This window comes from Colius striatus, chromosome 7, assembly GCF_028858725.1.
Source record: "Colius striatus isolate bColStr4 chromosome 7, bColStr4.1.hap1, whole genome shotgun sequence".
Lineage (NCBI taxonomy): Eukaryota > Metazoa > Chordata > Aves > Coliiformes > Coliidae > Colius > Colius striatus.
In genome coordinates, this window is record NC_084765.1 from 25,114,009 (window position 1) to 25,131,165 (window position 17,157).

At 36.3% G+C, this 17,157-nt stretch overlaps 1 protein-coding gene across 4 annotated transcripts in view; it reads right to left on the bottom strand.

Moving 5' to 3' along the window:
- Positions 1–1,407: 1,407 nt before the first annotated feature.
- The window catches only part of THSD4 (thrombospondin type 1 domain containing 4), a 345,093-nt gene continuing 329,343 nt past the window's right edge, over positions 1,408–17,157 (bottom strand). For all 4 annotated transcript variants that reach the window (XM_061999825.1, XM_061999823.1, XM_061999824.1 and 1 more), the window contains 4 exons: positions 14,236–14,409; positions 11,429–11,608; positions 8,821–8,965; positions 1,408–7,410 (listed from right to left, as the gene is read on the bottom strand). In XM_061999825.1, the coding sequence (XP_061855809.1) occupies positions 7,268–7,410; positions 8,821–8,965; positions 11,429–11,608; positions 14,236–14,409 (642 nt within the window). In that variant the 3' untranslated portion in view covers positions 1,408–7,267. The remainder of the gene's footprint in view (positions 7,411–8,820; positions 8,966–11,428; positions 11,609–14,235; positions 14,410–17,157) is intronic.

A 17,157-nucleotide genomic window follows, 5' to 3' on the forward strand; every position in this document is an offset into this window, starting at 1 on the left:
TCTTTTAGGACGATCAGGCTAGCTATAGTAAGACTGCTTGCACAGGAATATTCTGAAGTGACAAATTCAAGTTTAACATAGAAACGGGGTGTGGAGTCAGGCATTAAAGATGAGCGTTTAGTACTCAACAACTGATCAGCGCAGAGTTGCATACAGCTTACATGACTTTGGCTACAGTCTCTGTATCTACTTTTAGCCAGGTTTGCTCCTTGCACAACTGATGGAAAGTAGCGCACTCTGTCTGTCTGTGGCCTGAAAAACGTGGCATCTGGCAATATGATGCCACTCGGGCTTGAAGGCTCTGGCAAACCACATTTACCCTGGCCAGCTCACTTCCAAAGAAAGCTGAGGAAGGTAAAGTACTGCACCCGCTACAAGACTCCTAGTTTTATGTTGAAAGTTTACTTTAAAGATCACATGGGAGAAGCACCAGTAACTTACCCTATAACCTTTTGGCTCAATATTTCAAGTGTTACTTTTTTTTTCAAAACACCAAATGTCTGCTAAACACTTCCAGACACCAGCCTGGGCAGCATGCAGCCCAGGGAGGTTCCAGGCTGCGCCGGGCACCGCGCCGCGCACACCAGGCCTCTGCGCGTGGCCCCTCAGGCAGCCTCGCGCCGCCGTGCGCGCACCCGAGCACCGCTCACGCCGCCGCCAAGTTCCATTTCTCCCAAAAGCAAAGAGAACAAGGCGGTCAAGGAACATTGTTATCTTCGAAAAGGCTTAGAAATTGTTCTTCTCCCTTGGAATGAACTAATTTTAGTGAAAGTGTAATTAGATTTGCAGTGGACTGCCTACCATGGCGGTCTGGTTATGTCAGAGTGGGGAAAATAAACCCACCCTTCAGCCACCAACAGAAATACAGACTGCACGTTCCCTCAGCACCCGTGTAAGACGTTGTTTTATGCTATGGACACGATTCAGCTGCATCCACACATAGATTATTTTGCTGATACATTGCTATTTTTTCACTGATAAAGCACTCACTGGAAAACATGCAATTAGAAACAAAGAATAACAAGATTACAAAACTCAGACTGAGGGTTCAACCACTTCCTGAAAATGCACACCACTTCCCTTGCCGAGTCTACGTGGGGAAGTGACAGACTGACTGACACTAAAATTGAGAATACACTGGGAGCAAACCTGCACAGGGAATGATCTGCCTCCAACAGACCACCAGGTCATGGCTGCCCTTTCCCTGTGGAATGTGCATGATTATCTTAGGGATGGTCTATCAGGATGTTACTCTTCCCTTTGTACAGCTGCAACATATATCTTGCTCCTAAATTGAAGTAAGCATTCCATGAGTGTGTTATACCCTTGTTGATACTTGCACTTAATTATCAAGAAAATTTGGCAGAACTAAACAATAAAATAATTTCAAAAATGATGTCACATAAATTCATCTTGAATTACTTTATTTTTCACAATAATAAACAATAAATTAGTCATAAACAAAAATAGTTAACATTTTTTCATCAAAGAGAAAATGTATACAATAAGAAAAGGCTGCTGTACAGTTCTGGTTCAGGTGCATTGCCACGGATACATATTCCTGAACGAGTCAGAAAGCAATTTGCCTATAATCTCCCCCTTTAATTCTTCACTCAAAGAACTGGCTAATCAGAAAGTTTAGAAAATTGTATTATGGATTTACAGTATGACATATACAAAAATATATATGTAATACCTGTGCTATAAAATTCCCTAAAAAGATGGGTTAGTATAATGAAAGAACTGGACAAAATTTGAATGATCTATGTAAATAAATACATATTAGGTCCCTTTTAATAAAAAATCTGCCTATTCTAAATATTTGAAATATTTTGGTGCAGTGGCTTGTTTTATAGACAGCTCAGAATTACATATTTCCCATAGACATCTTGTATTTACAAATAACAACAAAATAAGTTATAATAAAGTATATCCTTCTGCCAAAATCAATTATGAGGGTCACGTAGACAATTTTATACATATTAAAAAAGTTAAGGTTTCTTTTGTCTCCAGTCCTTCCTGATCCTGAGTGACACTCAGTAAATCCTGAGTGACTATGATGGGACTTCACAAGCTCGTATGTACTCAACTCCTGCCAAGGCCACTGGGACAGCATGGATAAAACAGTTCAGGTCAAGCAGCAATGACAGACTGTCTCTGGAAGGTCTTCTCAAAATTAAGCTCTCCAGCTATAGTGGTAGTTATCTATAACTCATTGTAGTAAATGGGGATATAGAAGACTGGGAACTCACATTCTTAAGAACTTTTGGTTGCTAAAAGCTGAGAAGAACTGAGTTCAGATCTGGCATAAGTTCCTGTAAGTGGAATTTTCACCAAGTCATCATTACATGATCGTTTCACCATATCATCATTACAATGACGATAAGTTTTCTTTAAAATATATTGAAAATGCTTAGTGGATGATTTTTCATTTCTGATATAGAAATAATTATTTGATTCAACTTTCTAAACAACAGCTAATGTATTGTGCAGAAATGTATTCTGTAAGCTTAGGAATAAAGGAAGTTTACTTTCAGTGTTCAAAATTACATGTTTTTGTTCAAGTTACAGACATGTACATGAATTGTCTGCTTAATACACAGAACACCTGTTAAAAATTCAGAGTGTAAGTCACAGGAAAACCAGGTAGACATGGAGTTTTTTTCCTTTTTGAGTGTAAAAAGCATTATTGCCTTTTTTTTTTTTATACAACAGAGGTTAGAAGTGAGAATGAAGGGCTACTGCATATTTAATAGCTGTGCAATTGCAAGTTCACAGGAATGAATTCAGTAGGTACTTTAATACTATGCATTTAAAATATGGACACACACACAAAATCACTGGACTGGCAGGAATATAGCTCTGTTAATAGCTGGGCTTATTTCTAACACAGATTTTCAGCATCCAAATGGCCAGTTCAGGTTTTTCAGTAATTCTGACAAAACTGAATACTGTCATCCTAAGGACAATGGGGTGGATAAGAACAAGAGAACACGTGTGTGTAAAAGAGAGACAAGTCAGCAGGATGATAAAAAGCAAAGCCCTTGGAAAGTACGTTTTCTTACTTACAGTGGTATAGATTATAAAGCAGAAGCAAACTCCTTCCTTCAGGAAGGTGCAACCTCCCCTTTACTAGTCATAAGTTGTTTCCAGCACCGACCTACTTCCTTCCTCAGAGGTGCCTTCTAATACTTGAACATAACCAAAGTAAGTAGCAAGGTCCTGACGAAACTGCTGCCCCACGTGCTCTTCCATTCTACAAGTTCTCACTTGAGTCAGGGCTATACTTTTATAAAGTTCATGAAGAAGTAACCTAAACTACACTTTGGCATTTACGCATTGTTGTTCTCCAACACATTGGGTTGCTTCTGCATAAAAGTACCAAATTCTGAACTGAATCATACTGTTAGAAAGGTGGGATCTACCCAACAATATTAACATTAACCACTGCATTATTCACACAGAAAGTTCTCCATTTGATGGAGTATTGGAAAAAAAAAAATAGATTACGTGTGTAATGAGGAAGCCATTAGTTTCCTGTGTAGGGATACTCTGGCAGTCCTGCATGGAGTCAGTGGGCACACACTACAGCTGGACTTCAAGACTGGCAAGGCTTGCAAGAACACCCATGTCTCCTGACTCCCCAGCATTCAACTGCTGCTAACAAGCCCTTCAGAGTTCTGCGGACTGAAAAGTCAGAGAAACTAAAGCAAATACTAACTTTGTTTCATTGCTGGCCAAGTCAGACACAAGGTCATTCCCACAGGAGCAACTCTTATGCTTCTACATCATCTTCTGTGGTTTTCTCAGCTAGCGAGAGGAAAGGAGAACTCCATGAGTTCAGTGCTCCCAGGAAGTGCTCTCTAACTTGGCACGCAGTCGCTATACACAGGAGTTCTGCCTCCATATGCTTGGATCTGACATTGTGTAGGAGTTAGCAAACCCTGATGGGACCCATGATAACCTGATGAACAACAAAGCCTGCTCTGGATCGAGCTGCTTTTGGCCTGCGGCATGTCTCCAAGATATGAAAGCAGTATGCTGATTTTACCCTTATACACAGTTAGACTGCTTAGACTCTTTGAGTCAATCATCTACAGCAGCCTTCCTACACTTTGGTCTCACTGGATTGTGTTAGGTGAAAATTTTTAAGGCAAAGAAACATTTTTCCCCACTATTCTGTGAGATTTTGACCAATGTTAAAATATCAGGAAATGAAAGCATTCCAACACAGATGCCTGCATAATTTCTTGCTTATATTGGTTTTACACCTACGCTAAGTCTACTGCATTCATTAAGGCCACATCTCATTTACACTGAAAGTATAATCAGGCCCTCTGCAGGCATCATCCTAAATTGGTGCACTGCTCTATTAAAACAAACACTTGCAATAGTCACAATTTCAAAAGTACACTTTGTGTGATGGTGAAATCTTAGCAAAGCACTTAGTTTGTGTAGACAATATCAGTATGTCAAAGTGCTGAAAACAACAGTTTGTCAGTTCATTTTGCAGGAACCACTGTTTTGGTTATGCTGACACATGAGATGAGAAACGATTAAGTTCAAGTTCAGCAATATTCTGGCAGTTTACTTATTACAAGCCATTTAAATAGGTGAAACAATCTTGTTTGTTATATTTGGTACATCTGAAAACTGTCCCTTTACTAAAACAAAAAAAAAAGAAAGAAAAGGTACACTTTGTATAATCATAACTCACTGCATTCAATTCACAAAGTTGTATACCTTAGGAGCAATACAGGGTTATATTGCTATGTGTATGTATATATTTGATATCTAGCTCCCATGAACTCTTTTTACTTTAGTGGTAGCTTAATGGAACCTACAACATGATCACCTTTTCAAAAGAAACCAATGTAAAATAACATATTTTACAAAAGACCAGGATCACCTGTATCTGTGCTGAGTCGCTGACTACCTCACAGCCAAAAGTGTGTGCAAGCAGATTATTTTCTTTGCATTGATTGCAAACCTGATTACCTCTCTGCATTTCATTTGCCTTGTGGTTTTCAGAAAACCTTTTTACGGAGCCAGTATCTCCCTCAGGCTAACAGGATACACTTCCTTGGGACATGAGAGAAACAGCAAAAATTATATCCTGTATGTTAACATTTGCTGCAATGAGATGTCCAGATGAAGATTTATATTTACTAACACTGGATTCCGGCCTTGTTTATGCTGCATTTTCTCTGCATCATTCTTTAGTCAAGAATCTAAGGAATATAATATGATCACTTATCTGTAAGTTATCTTTATGAATAAATATTCATAATACATAGGAATAGGACTAAGGAAGACTCACGAACTCAAATGCAAGGTTTTCTAATTGGCATTTCTGTTTCTAATAGCTTCATATCAGTTAATCACAATGAAAAAGCCCAAATCAAGCTGTACAGAAAGAGCCAATGAAATTATTGGTTTGTAGTCACAAAGAGTAACTTCAAATTTTAGGGGGAAGAGTTCTTCATATCAGCCAAACAGCAGCAGTTTGTCATGTCTAAAATACAGTTTTCATAAGTGACTGAATCTAAGGTTTTTCTCAGCCCAAGGCAGATTTTAGACTACAAAGTTCCACCTTCCTGCAGCTTACACCCAGCAACCTTTGCATCCCAGTACCCCATTGTCTCTTCTACATCCTTTCCACCAAACCAGTAAGAAGAAAAGAACACAAAATGAGGTTCAAACACGGCTCTTCATCAGTAGCAAAACACCTTAGTCACTGTTATTATCACATCACTGGGAGTGACAACATAGATTATTAAAACTTTTTCAACTCAGACAACAGGCACCTTAGAAATAGATGCATAGTCGGGTATCAGTAATTTACAAGCAATATGCTGTAATAAACAGCTGAATAAGCGGAGGTGTTTATTTTTTCCCTCAGTCTTATTTGCACATTTGAAAGATCTCTCAGGAAAATGCTAGAGAATGTGCAGATAATGCAAAAGCTTTCATCTGCACTGCAAGGCATTCTATTTGCTATTAGCAAGTCCCAAGGCTGAGTATGGTAATTGCAGAAATGAAAAATCACCACTTAAATTCAGCTCAAAGTCTGGAGCCCTCCTTGAATAGCAGAAAAGAAGTGACATGAATAGAATTGCGGGATGAAACATTGACTAAAAAAAAATCAAGTATGTTGTAATATCTGATTAAAACATGAAGAATGTCAATAGCTAAAATCTCCTTTTTAGGGATACTCAGCTACTACACTCATGCTGCTGCCTAATATTAAGAGTAACAGACTACTATATAGCACACAGGCTAGCATCCTTTGGTGGTTGTTTCAGAAACTGGTGATGTATCCAGACCAGGTCTGAACAAAGTACTTTGGTACGAGAGTTGTTAAGCAACAGTGCAAGAGGCAAGACATTAGGCAAGATAGCAGTTCACTGAAATAGCTGCCCAAGAGGAAAGAGACCTTGCCAATGGAAACAATCACTTTCTTTTACACCAGCAAAAGCTCTTCACCTTTCTGGTAAATGTCTCACTGGCAGCTGCAGTTGTTAGAAGATTTAAAAGGCTAGACACTAGTGGCACTCTGGTAGGTCATGTATTTCAAAACCCATACAAAATTAGAAAAGTGTAACTTCAAGAGTTTATGAATTAAATATAAAGGCACTTTTGGCAGTCAAGTGTATATATATTTGCTGCCTGAGGACAGGAAGTTAGTTAAAAGTACAACTGAGAGAGTTTAACAGTGACTAATTTATTATGAATGGTCTGAAGTAATTAAAAATATACGTTAGAGTGCTAAGAAACTGATGATAAATAGGTACTTAAGGGTCTGGTTCTTTGTGAAGTAATTTTTCTCATGTGCATGTTTCATTGATTTAGTCGCCTAATTTAAGGCAGTACAAAATACCAAGTAACAGTAAGCACCCAGAAAGTAATGCAGCAGCTGCATCCATACTGGTCAAATATCTCCAGTAACTGCCTGTGATTGATTTCAATTTTCACAACACTAAGGCTGGTATGTTCTTTAAATAACTATCTGATGAGCAGGTGCAAAGAACAGTATGGTTAAAAATTAATCCTTTAACGAGATCATGGTTTTACAACAAACATTTAAAAAAAGATAACTGCACAATAACTGTAACTGAAAAGGTGTGAGATTTAACCATAGTCTTGATGTACTCAGCAATATAAAGAACCATCTCTAAGAAGCTAAAACCTGCTGTAGTCAAAAACGTAACACTGTTCCAGCTCCATCCGAAGACTGACATTGATGCTTTGAGTAGAGGAGTATTTGTTATCTATGTCCTAGAAACCCTGTTTGTCTGTTTGCCACACGTGTACAGGATGCACAACAGGCTGTTTTGTAGTAGCTGTAGACACAGAGCCGGGCCTGAACCACCACATTGCAATTGTAGTATTTATCTTTGCAGTTCTCATCTGTGGAGAAAAGGAAGAGAGAAGAAGCTGAAGAAAACAGTTTTAGAGCAACAAATAACCAACTTCCTTTCTTTTTATCATGTAAAATCCCTTGGACATGTATTTCAACGTTCATTATCATGTTAAATCAGCAACCTATGCATATAAATTAGATTATTCAAGATTTTCTACATTGAATATAAAGATACATAAAATGGTGGAAGAAATGTACCTATACCCATTTATATTGGGGGTCCCTGTTTTTTATTAAACAAAAGATTTGTCTTGAATAAAGATGACAAAATCTCTACTATTCTTCACTTGGCACCTGTCCACTTCATTTTTAGAATCACAGGTACTAATCTCTTGTGGCGGTGTACAGACGGTACCAGAATCTGCAAATGTTATGTACAAGTACTGATGGATCTAACTAGTGGAAAAGAGTAAATCACCTCTCTCCTGATAAATATTACAAATGGTAATAGATTCAAAAAGACAGAAGCTGGTGTTCTTATCAATCCCCATTTTTTGAAGCTGTTAGGATGTGGTCCGTTACTTAATGACCAACAGGGTTAGAATACTTTGCAAGTGACAACTAAGATTTTCTTATAATCACATATGTGATCAAAAACTAAGGTGTCCTAACACCTTAAAAGACTGAATGACAAAATACTAATAGAAGATGTAAATATGAGCAATTCTGTACAAATCTGTTTTAAATAAAGAAATAATAACACATATAATAAATTTTAAAAATAAAAGTGGGATACCAGATTTTTATATGGTTAAATTATATTGAAGAATAATTCTCAAATAAAAATTGCTGTAGAACTCAAGAATTGAAACTGGTTCTAAATACTTGCATTTTCTTTTCCCTAACCCATTCTCTTTACTATTAAAATTTGTATCAGATGAACAACTAAATCAAATGCCAAATTATGTGTATGTGCATATTTATTGCATACTACATATTATAATGTACATTATATAACCTATATAATATATAATTATATGTATATATAATCTTATATAGAAAACTGCTTAATTGCACTTCCTGGATCCATAGAACTTATTACCAAATACAGTATATTATGCATTATGCTTTTTTTGTTTTAAAGACTCTGCCAAGAGAAACCTTTGAGCATGCAAGGAGGCTGCATAAAAACATGCTGTATGTACCTTTTTCACAGAAGCAGATTTCTCACAATCTCAGCAACTTTAAAAGTGAGTGAGTTTTTTATATGTTACAAGAAAAATATTTTTAATCAGAAATTAAAACCTACTCTTACACCACAGAAAAGAGCTATATTTTGTGTAAAAATAAAACCCTGAACTTGATAAAGAAAATACACTCTCAAATGTCTGCAAGATCATGTATTTCCTCCACTAGATGGAGTTCCATAGTTAAAACAGAAGCTTCCTCTTCCTTACCTATTTCAGGGATACAATCCTGTGTATTACACGTCTCTTTTTCTTCAGGTTTAAGCTGTGTATCACACTGAGTACTGGCTGTCATGTCATCTGATAGACATCGTACCTCTCGAACCCGAAATCCTCCTTCACAGGACTTGGAACACTGAAATACAAAAGCTGAAGTTTACAAAGACCATATGAGATGGGGCAAACCCAAAAGTAAGATAAAAGGGAACCTTGAAGCCAGACTTAGGTATGGTCGTAGCCTTTTATTACCTTTACCACTTCTGGGTTTTTTTTGTTTTCCAGCTGCACAGTCCTTAACACACAGGTGCAATTTCACTAAGGGTTCAAACTCATTTTGACCACAGGGGCAAGAATTTGACAAGTAAACATGGTAGACACTGCACAACTGAAAACAGTCAAGAATATTTCCCATTCTGGATTGATTAGTTAGCTTTTTCTTCTCCAATGAGTCTTGTTCTCTGCTTATTAATATACAGCTCCCAAATGTACTATTTCCATAGTATCCACATTTCCTACTTCAAGATGTTCCTGCACTGAACTTTCTCTCCTGACTGCACTGCTCTCACTTAATTTTTGCCTCAATTTATACACAATCAGGAATAATTTCAATTGCCTTTTTTCCAGCACTCAATCATATTTCACATCTTGCAGTGTAACAATTTTACTAAGCGATACAGGTTTCTTTGAATTTCTAAAGAAACTATTTCTGTGTTCCTTCCAAGTCTGTTATCAAGCCAGAGACTTTTGTACTTGTTTGTCATGGTATTTTTAAAGCCAATTATTACACATTTATGCCCATACTGAAGCAAATCCCCTGTTGACTTCAAGAATTTCGCCTGAGTGAGGTCTTTGAGATTTGGCTCACTGTCCAGTTTGACCTAATTGCTCAGAAACCTAATTAAACCTGGGTCATTTATAATGATTAAAACCTAAATAGCCCCAAGCTAGTAAGAATATTTTTGTTCTGACTTTTTGTGCATAATTATTTCTTTTCCTAACACTGCAAAAAACCTTATCACTATCAAATTATAAATTATTATTTGAAAATAATTTTGTAAAAGTATTGTAGCAACTGAGATATTCTCAATAATAGATTTTTAAATTGCTCTTTCAACTTTAAGTTGTGGCAGTAATAGAACGCTTCTGGGTTTTTACATAATTACTCTTGATACATGTCTGTATAGAATATTATAATTATCTCACATCCAGCAGTAAGAACTTCACTTAAGATCTGTAGCACTTAAAATGGAATCAAGCCAGCATTTAGGTGCTATATAGAACACACTATATACAAACCCCATTATTCTGTGTTAGGCAGCCATTTAATTTCCATGGCTGAGAGACCACACCAATTATCCTAGGTCATATAAAAAAGTCTGATGAAGATATGAACTGGATAGTTTCAAAACCTAGTACAGGGGCCTTTGAACCAACTTTTCTACTCATGGGCTAATCCCATAATCCTTTCTCTTTAGGTCTAACAGTAGGAAATATTAGATACTACACATCTCCAGGTTCACATTTAAAAAAGGGTTTGCTAAGAAGAAGTTATTTAATCTAAACTAACAGCTCAATAAAGAATCCAAAGGGTTTCCAGCAACATCAAAGAACATACATTGATCTACATGGATTTTATTATAAGTCAAATTTGGATGTTTTTTTCAGACATATATGTCTGCAATTAATGAAGACAAATCAGGATTACCTTCAGCTGATTTGCTTTGTTAAAACCATTCTACCTTCTTTTCTGCTTTTGAGTGCTGGCAGAAGGCCAGTCAAATAATTGAGCATTTAGGAAAAGGGAAAACCAAAATAATTTATCTCATCATGTGGAGGAAGCAATTCCAAAGGTTCCTGACTAAGGGAACTCAAACTGAAGGCATCTGAGGTGCTTCCACGTTTCAGAGCTGTTATTCTTGATTTGATTTAAGGTTCAAGCAAGGGACTAAGTTACTGCATTAGATATGATACCATGTAAGTAGTTTTCACACCATCTTTCATTCTAAGATGACAATGGACTTTCTGATTTTCATTTAGGAGAAAAATGTTGATTTTTTTTGGTAAAAATCCAGTAAGCTTCATCAGGCATAGGAAATGATGGTAAAATAAATGAAAACAAAGTATTTTGTGGCACTGGTGAACGTAGCTGGTCCACTTCCAAGTGAAACTGAAAATATATGAAGCTCTACAGTAAGTTTTCTCTCAGTAAAGTTCTAAGTATTACAGTGAAGAGTTGAGCAGTAAAACATTATGGTAAAACAGATTTTAAAAACTGAATACATCCCTCATTGTTTATTATGGGCTCCTAAATTTTAATTAAACTAGATGTCTTAAAAGAATTTCTTAGTGTACTACATAGTCTCATTAAGGGTTAAACTAACTTTATAAAGCAGGCAGCATCTCCTCCTGTTCAAAAGACTTCCAAACTTTCGTAAGCCCCACTGGATACTACAGTATGCTTTCTTTTTTAGTATCACTCCTGTGCAAGTTTACGTCAATTTCACGATTCATGGTTTTATCCAAATGGTGCTCCACTTCAGTATATACACAAAAAGACATACTAAACAAAACTAGATACAGAAAAGCATAATAGACTTACTGTGCTCCATTCTGTATGAAACCACTTAGATCCACAGGGTTTGAGGTAGCAGGATTGCTGGCTGGGAGGTTTTTCCAAATATGAACATTCATAGGGGTTCAAAACATCAAAATTACCTTCAGATTTCCTAATACAAATGACTTCTCTCTGTTGAGTTCCACTGCCACATTCAGTAGAGCACTGTATCAGACAACAAAAAGAAGTGGGGGACTTCATTACGCTACTTATGTGTTTCAGCTTCTTTCCAAAGTAACACGTTTCTCTATGTTATTTGTTTCTGAAATAAAGCCACACACACACACACACTCTCATTTTAAATTCATATTCAAACAGGAAAGTTTGTTAATTTGCCTATTCTTGGTCACACCCCTAGACACTAACATCCAAAATCCATTTCCTTACTTGTATACGTTCTTTCTTCAGTAAAATGAACTTAAATAACCATGCCTTTCCTTCCATTGCTGGCATCTCTTTATATTACTTGAAGTGAAAGGAAAAAGGTAAAGTATGGATTAAGTTCCTGCAGCAATGTTTTCATCTCCCAGAACCAGAATAGTAGCCTAGATGAACCTCGGGTTATTATTCTTCTTTGTACGTAGTACCGACATAGTAGCCAGCAAGTCCCAGTTAGGAACCAGGACAAGAAAATGCTGATGGATGCAGTAAAGACTTAATTCATCAAATGACTACTGAAGTGTCAGGTACATATTTAGTTTTTAATCTTAAAAATGGTTACAGCAGTTAAAACTGTACTTCTGTGAATTTTTATTTCACATGGTACCATTGACTCAAAACATATTTCTAATTATTTTTATGAAGAAGACACAAATGTACTTTTGGAGATTCCAGTTTTTCCTTTAGCTACATAAAGAAACTGGTATTTATTTTTCTAATGAAAAGAGAAGCATAACTTACTTTCTTCTAAAACAGTGATATTTTTTCTTGCTGAAGCAGGATTGTCTGCACTGCATTGAACCTTGGAGCGTTTTAAGATTAGAGTACAGTTTTGCAGCTTTACAAATCCTCACATTCTGTGTGGTGTTTAGAAAATGCTTTGATCTGCCAGGGTGTTCTTTTTTGTGTTTGCAAGTATTGATGTGATGCAGTGTTGGTTCCAGTTCTGAGAAGCAAATTTGACTCGTGGACTCTTACTGACCATTTAAAGGTTAAATCCACACACAATACTGTTCCTAGCTCTTGTAAAAAGGTTTTTAGAAGATGATATTAGCAACATATTGGTTTGTACATTATGTAAATGACTATTATTTTCAAAAGCTTTTTGTAGCCTAAACCAATCAAATGTTATTAAAAGTGGAGAGTTTTGGAATATATTTTGGGTGGAATTTGTGATCCCTTTACCAGACACGAATGAAAACCTTCAACTGAATGGAAAACCTTGAGGTGAATGCACTGAAATACATTCTACAGGAAATAACACAACTGCACTTTGTTTAATGCTGAATGTCTCTGTCACCTCTCTCTTTCAACGGTTCCTCCAAAAAACATACAGTATCTTAACATTCAGCCTTAGCTCTAGTGGAGCATAATCAGGAAGGTCATCCACCAACGCTCTCTCCTGCTCTGGTCTACCAACTCTCTGCTTTCATTTTGGTATTTAGAAGTCAGGATTTGGACGGCAGAATAGATGTTGTCAGACACTTTGTTCAGATAGCACAAAGGAAAGACTTTGTACCCTTGGTATGCATCAAACAATTCCATCTCATGCTAAGGAAGAAGATGAATTATCTTAAAAGAGCAGGAAACTATAAAGGTCAGAAATTACTTATTCAGAATAGAATGGTGAGAGTTAGGATGACCTGAACATTTCTCTCTGAGGTAGCAAGAGTGGATACAGAGGCCCAGATTTACCCTGTTACTAGAATTACAGCTAAGTATGTTTTAAATCTGTATTTGTTATTTCTCTTATACAATACAAATACCACTTACACTTGAAAACATTAGCATAGTAGTAGCCCTGTAACCTGCATCTCAGCTGTACCAGTTTAATGCCCAACTCATCACCTGAAATGATCTTGGAATCTGAATTACTGTGAGTTACCAGCACAGCTAAGAGAATTTTCCTTAACAGCTCATGAAGTCCTGGCACCAGCAGTCCAAAAGGCTCTCTAGGCTATATGAGAGCCCACACAATGGGACATAAATGAGCATCAGCTGACAAATCCCTTTGCTTCTGACAGCAGGAATATTTATTTAGAACAAGAAGAACTATTAAGGTGTGGATCAAGGGAAGGAGTTATCTTAAGGAAAGAGCATCAGGATACAGGCCACTAACCAAATTTTGTTCTTTTCATCTTTTATCATGAATTTCATCAGGACAATACTGAAGCTTACTTTCCAATTTAGCCATTGTTCTTCAACCTACTTATCTTTTGGAAATTCCAAATCTTTATCTATCTCTCTCTCTATATACATACATATCCCTACAGGTATGCATGATTACAAAGGCTATCCTTCAAAAGGTGCATATCTTTTGCTTTAGCATTCATCTAAGTATGTCAAGTGGCTTTCTGTTATCTTTCATTTTATAAAGACATTGGGTTAATAAATGAGAAATAAAAACAAAGTACAGAAGAAGAGAAGAACAAAATCTTATTGTAATCAAAGTAAAAAACCAGCAGGTGCTGAAAAGCACTAAGCATCAACTCAGCAAAATGTTAAAAAAAAAAATCCAAATATTCCACAGGTACAGAAATACCTTACAGCACACAGCTTCATTCAACAGAAATCAATTTTGTAAAGTAAAATACCAGCAGAAAACAAATACCTGTGTTAGACATAGAGCTTACCTGTGTCCAGCCACCAGCAAACCACTCCACTTTACCAGCACAGGGTCCATTACTACAGGGGGTTGTTTCAGAGGGTCTGTTATTGCCACAGCCTTCCAGAGGCAAACTGCTGACATGGTTTGTCATACAAACCACAGAACGTGTACGGACTCCGTCACCACATTCTGCAGAGCACTGGGGAGCAAAAGACAAAACATGTTCACTAGTCCATCCTCCAAACTGCAGTGACATGAGGAGAAGCAACAATCACAAAAAGTGAATCAATTTATGCAGTCGATTCTTTTTACTTGTAATTCAGCTGTAGAACATTATCTTACAGTTTCATACTTCTGAATATGCTACGAGTAGCTCCTGTCCTTTACAGTAACAAATGAAAGAAATTGAAGGATTAGGGAAGAAAGAAATCTGGTTTTTTACAGCTTTTTATTACCTTTTTTTACTTTTCCTTCCTTCTTCCTGTCTGTAATTTCTTTCAGTTTTCATTTTATTTATCTTTTTTTTCACACCAACTAATAGATCTGAATAGGGATAATTTCAGTAAGCAGCTTTTCAGACAGCAGTAGAATTTAAGGCTTTGAATTGTTCTATGAGTTTCTCCTTTGACTATTCAAGCTGTCAGATAGGTGAACTCTTACAGTGGTAAAAAGGACAAGGCTAGGAAGACTGTGAGGGCTGTGGCATCAACAGCAAAGTGACTGCATAGTGCATTCTCGAACTCTTCCATACAATGAGTTGATTGAGTATGAGAGCACAATAAAATAGAAAAATGTAAATTTTTTTGACAAGTGGCTTCAAGAAGGTTAGGTAATTCCTCAGTAAATAACTATCACCAACATATTTCAATTGCAATTTGTTAATTTGTTTTCGCAGAAGAGGTGGCTGTAGAATTTCATGTAAATTCAATACTGCTTTCTAATTATATGACTTTCCAGGAACTAACATTCATCATTGTCAGCTTTTCACTGATAAATTCTGAAAGCTCTTAATAAATAGTGATATGCAGACGTTTATGTCACGTATTTGGAGTGGGACTACTTCAGTGGGAAAATTCCCAATATTTTACTGTTCTGGGCAGCACCAAACTACTGACATTTTAAAACCACAAACATGCCAGAGGAAGAATTAATTCTCATGTTAGATGAGGGGTTTTTTGTTGCTTAATTCTTTCTTAATCTTAGGGGTTTTTTTTCTGGCATTTCATGGCTAGATCCATAAACCCATGTGCAGTTCACTGAATGATATGTATACAAGTGAATTTAAACAATTACAAACATTTCTATTATATCTGCAAAGAAAACCATAAATAAGTATGTAGCATATGGGAGAAAAAGATGCATATGATTGAAATTTCAGATTTTTAACATACAATGTAATTAGTTTAGAGAAACTTTGTATTATTTTTGTAGTGAACAGTATATTCCTTGTGAATGAGTGTAACTCTGTATTGGTTCATTCTTTGAAATTTTATTGAATAAAAGTAATAATGATTCAAAGAACTGGTAATGAGACACAGAGTTGACCTCCAGCTTGATTTGGCTCCCATCAGTAATAATGTCAGGGTTCACCTAGAGAACAGCAGATGCCATGATAGCACCACTATTAATAACAGCAGTAACCAACACAGTCATTCATCTTCTCAAGATGGAGACCAGTGATTAAACGTACAGTTGGTAGCAAACTACTCTTCCCTTATTTGCACTGAAGAACACTGGCTATTTGTGTGAAACAGACAGTCATGTTACATTTATTCCACAGATACAGAACAGGAAAACAGTTTTACTATCAGCAAGTTGGTTTCCTTCATAAGATATTCAAATAGAAGGGTAAAGCTTTACCAAAATGGAATCCCTAGAAAAAAACCCCAAGGGATTCAATTTTTTATATTTCATCTTTTTAACAAACAAAATATAACTCTGGAATAACTAGAAATTCAGAGTTTCAAGAGATGTTTATATTCTCCACAGGAATGGGAAAAAATTGCTCATAGTTTGGAATGGTTTCTTCTTCCATTTGCAGGACTGAATAATTAAGATTCTCTTTAAAAATGCCTATAAGTAACATAGGGGTGGTGGTGCACAAAAATATGTAAAATATACTTAGCTGCTCAGCAAACCCCATTTGATGGCTAAGGAAGTCTTTTCAAAGTAATGTGGCAAAATCTTGAAAATACAAGACTTACGTAAATTGTGCTAGTAGTGAACATTTTCCTGTTTATGTAAACTAAACCTAAACTAAACCCATGTCAAATGGTCCATTCCTAGGGAATTTGACTGCTTCATTGAGCCCTATAAAATGGCTACTTTTCATATGCACTGTACAGAAAGAAATTTTGTGACTGGTCATATTTTATCCTCGGCAAGTATGTTTAATGACATTAAGCACAGAGTACTATGCACATACTCTGGAAATACTTATTTCTAAGCAATTTTCTTTTGAAAATCTAATTTGCTGTTCTGCTTTCAAAACAGAGCTGGGAACTAGTTTAGTCTATAAAGTCACGCAGAAAATCTCCATACTCTTATGTTTTAAATGATTATGCATGAACTAGGCTAACATATCAAATAACAAAGGAAATATCAAATGGGAAGGTATAGGGTTGTCCCACTCTCTGCTGCAAGATTTTACTACAGATTAAGTATCCTCAAAGGATTTACAAAGCAAACCTAAACGTTTCTGCATTAAGTATTTGCTTTTCATGTTTTTCTTCTTCTTTTCAGTAAAAATCTTACAAGCAAAAAGCCATGATTTCCAAAGCCCAAGGCAGAGTGTTAAGGAGTGTTTGGATAATGAATCCTCTCACTTTGGTTTTTCACAACTGACACACTCACTACTTTCAATTTTCTGCCATTGATTTGTTGCATTAATACATAGTAACAGCCATAACCAAACACTGTAGGACATGAGGAACTTTCATAAGCTGTA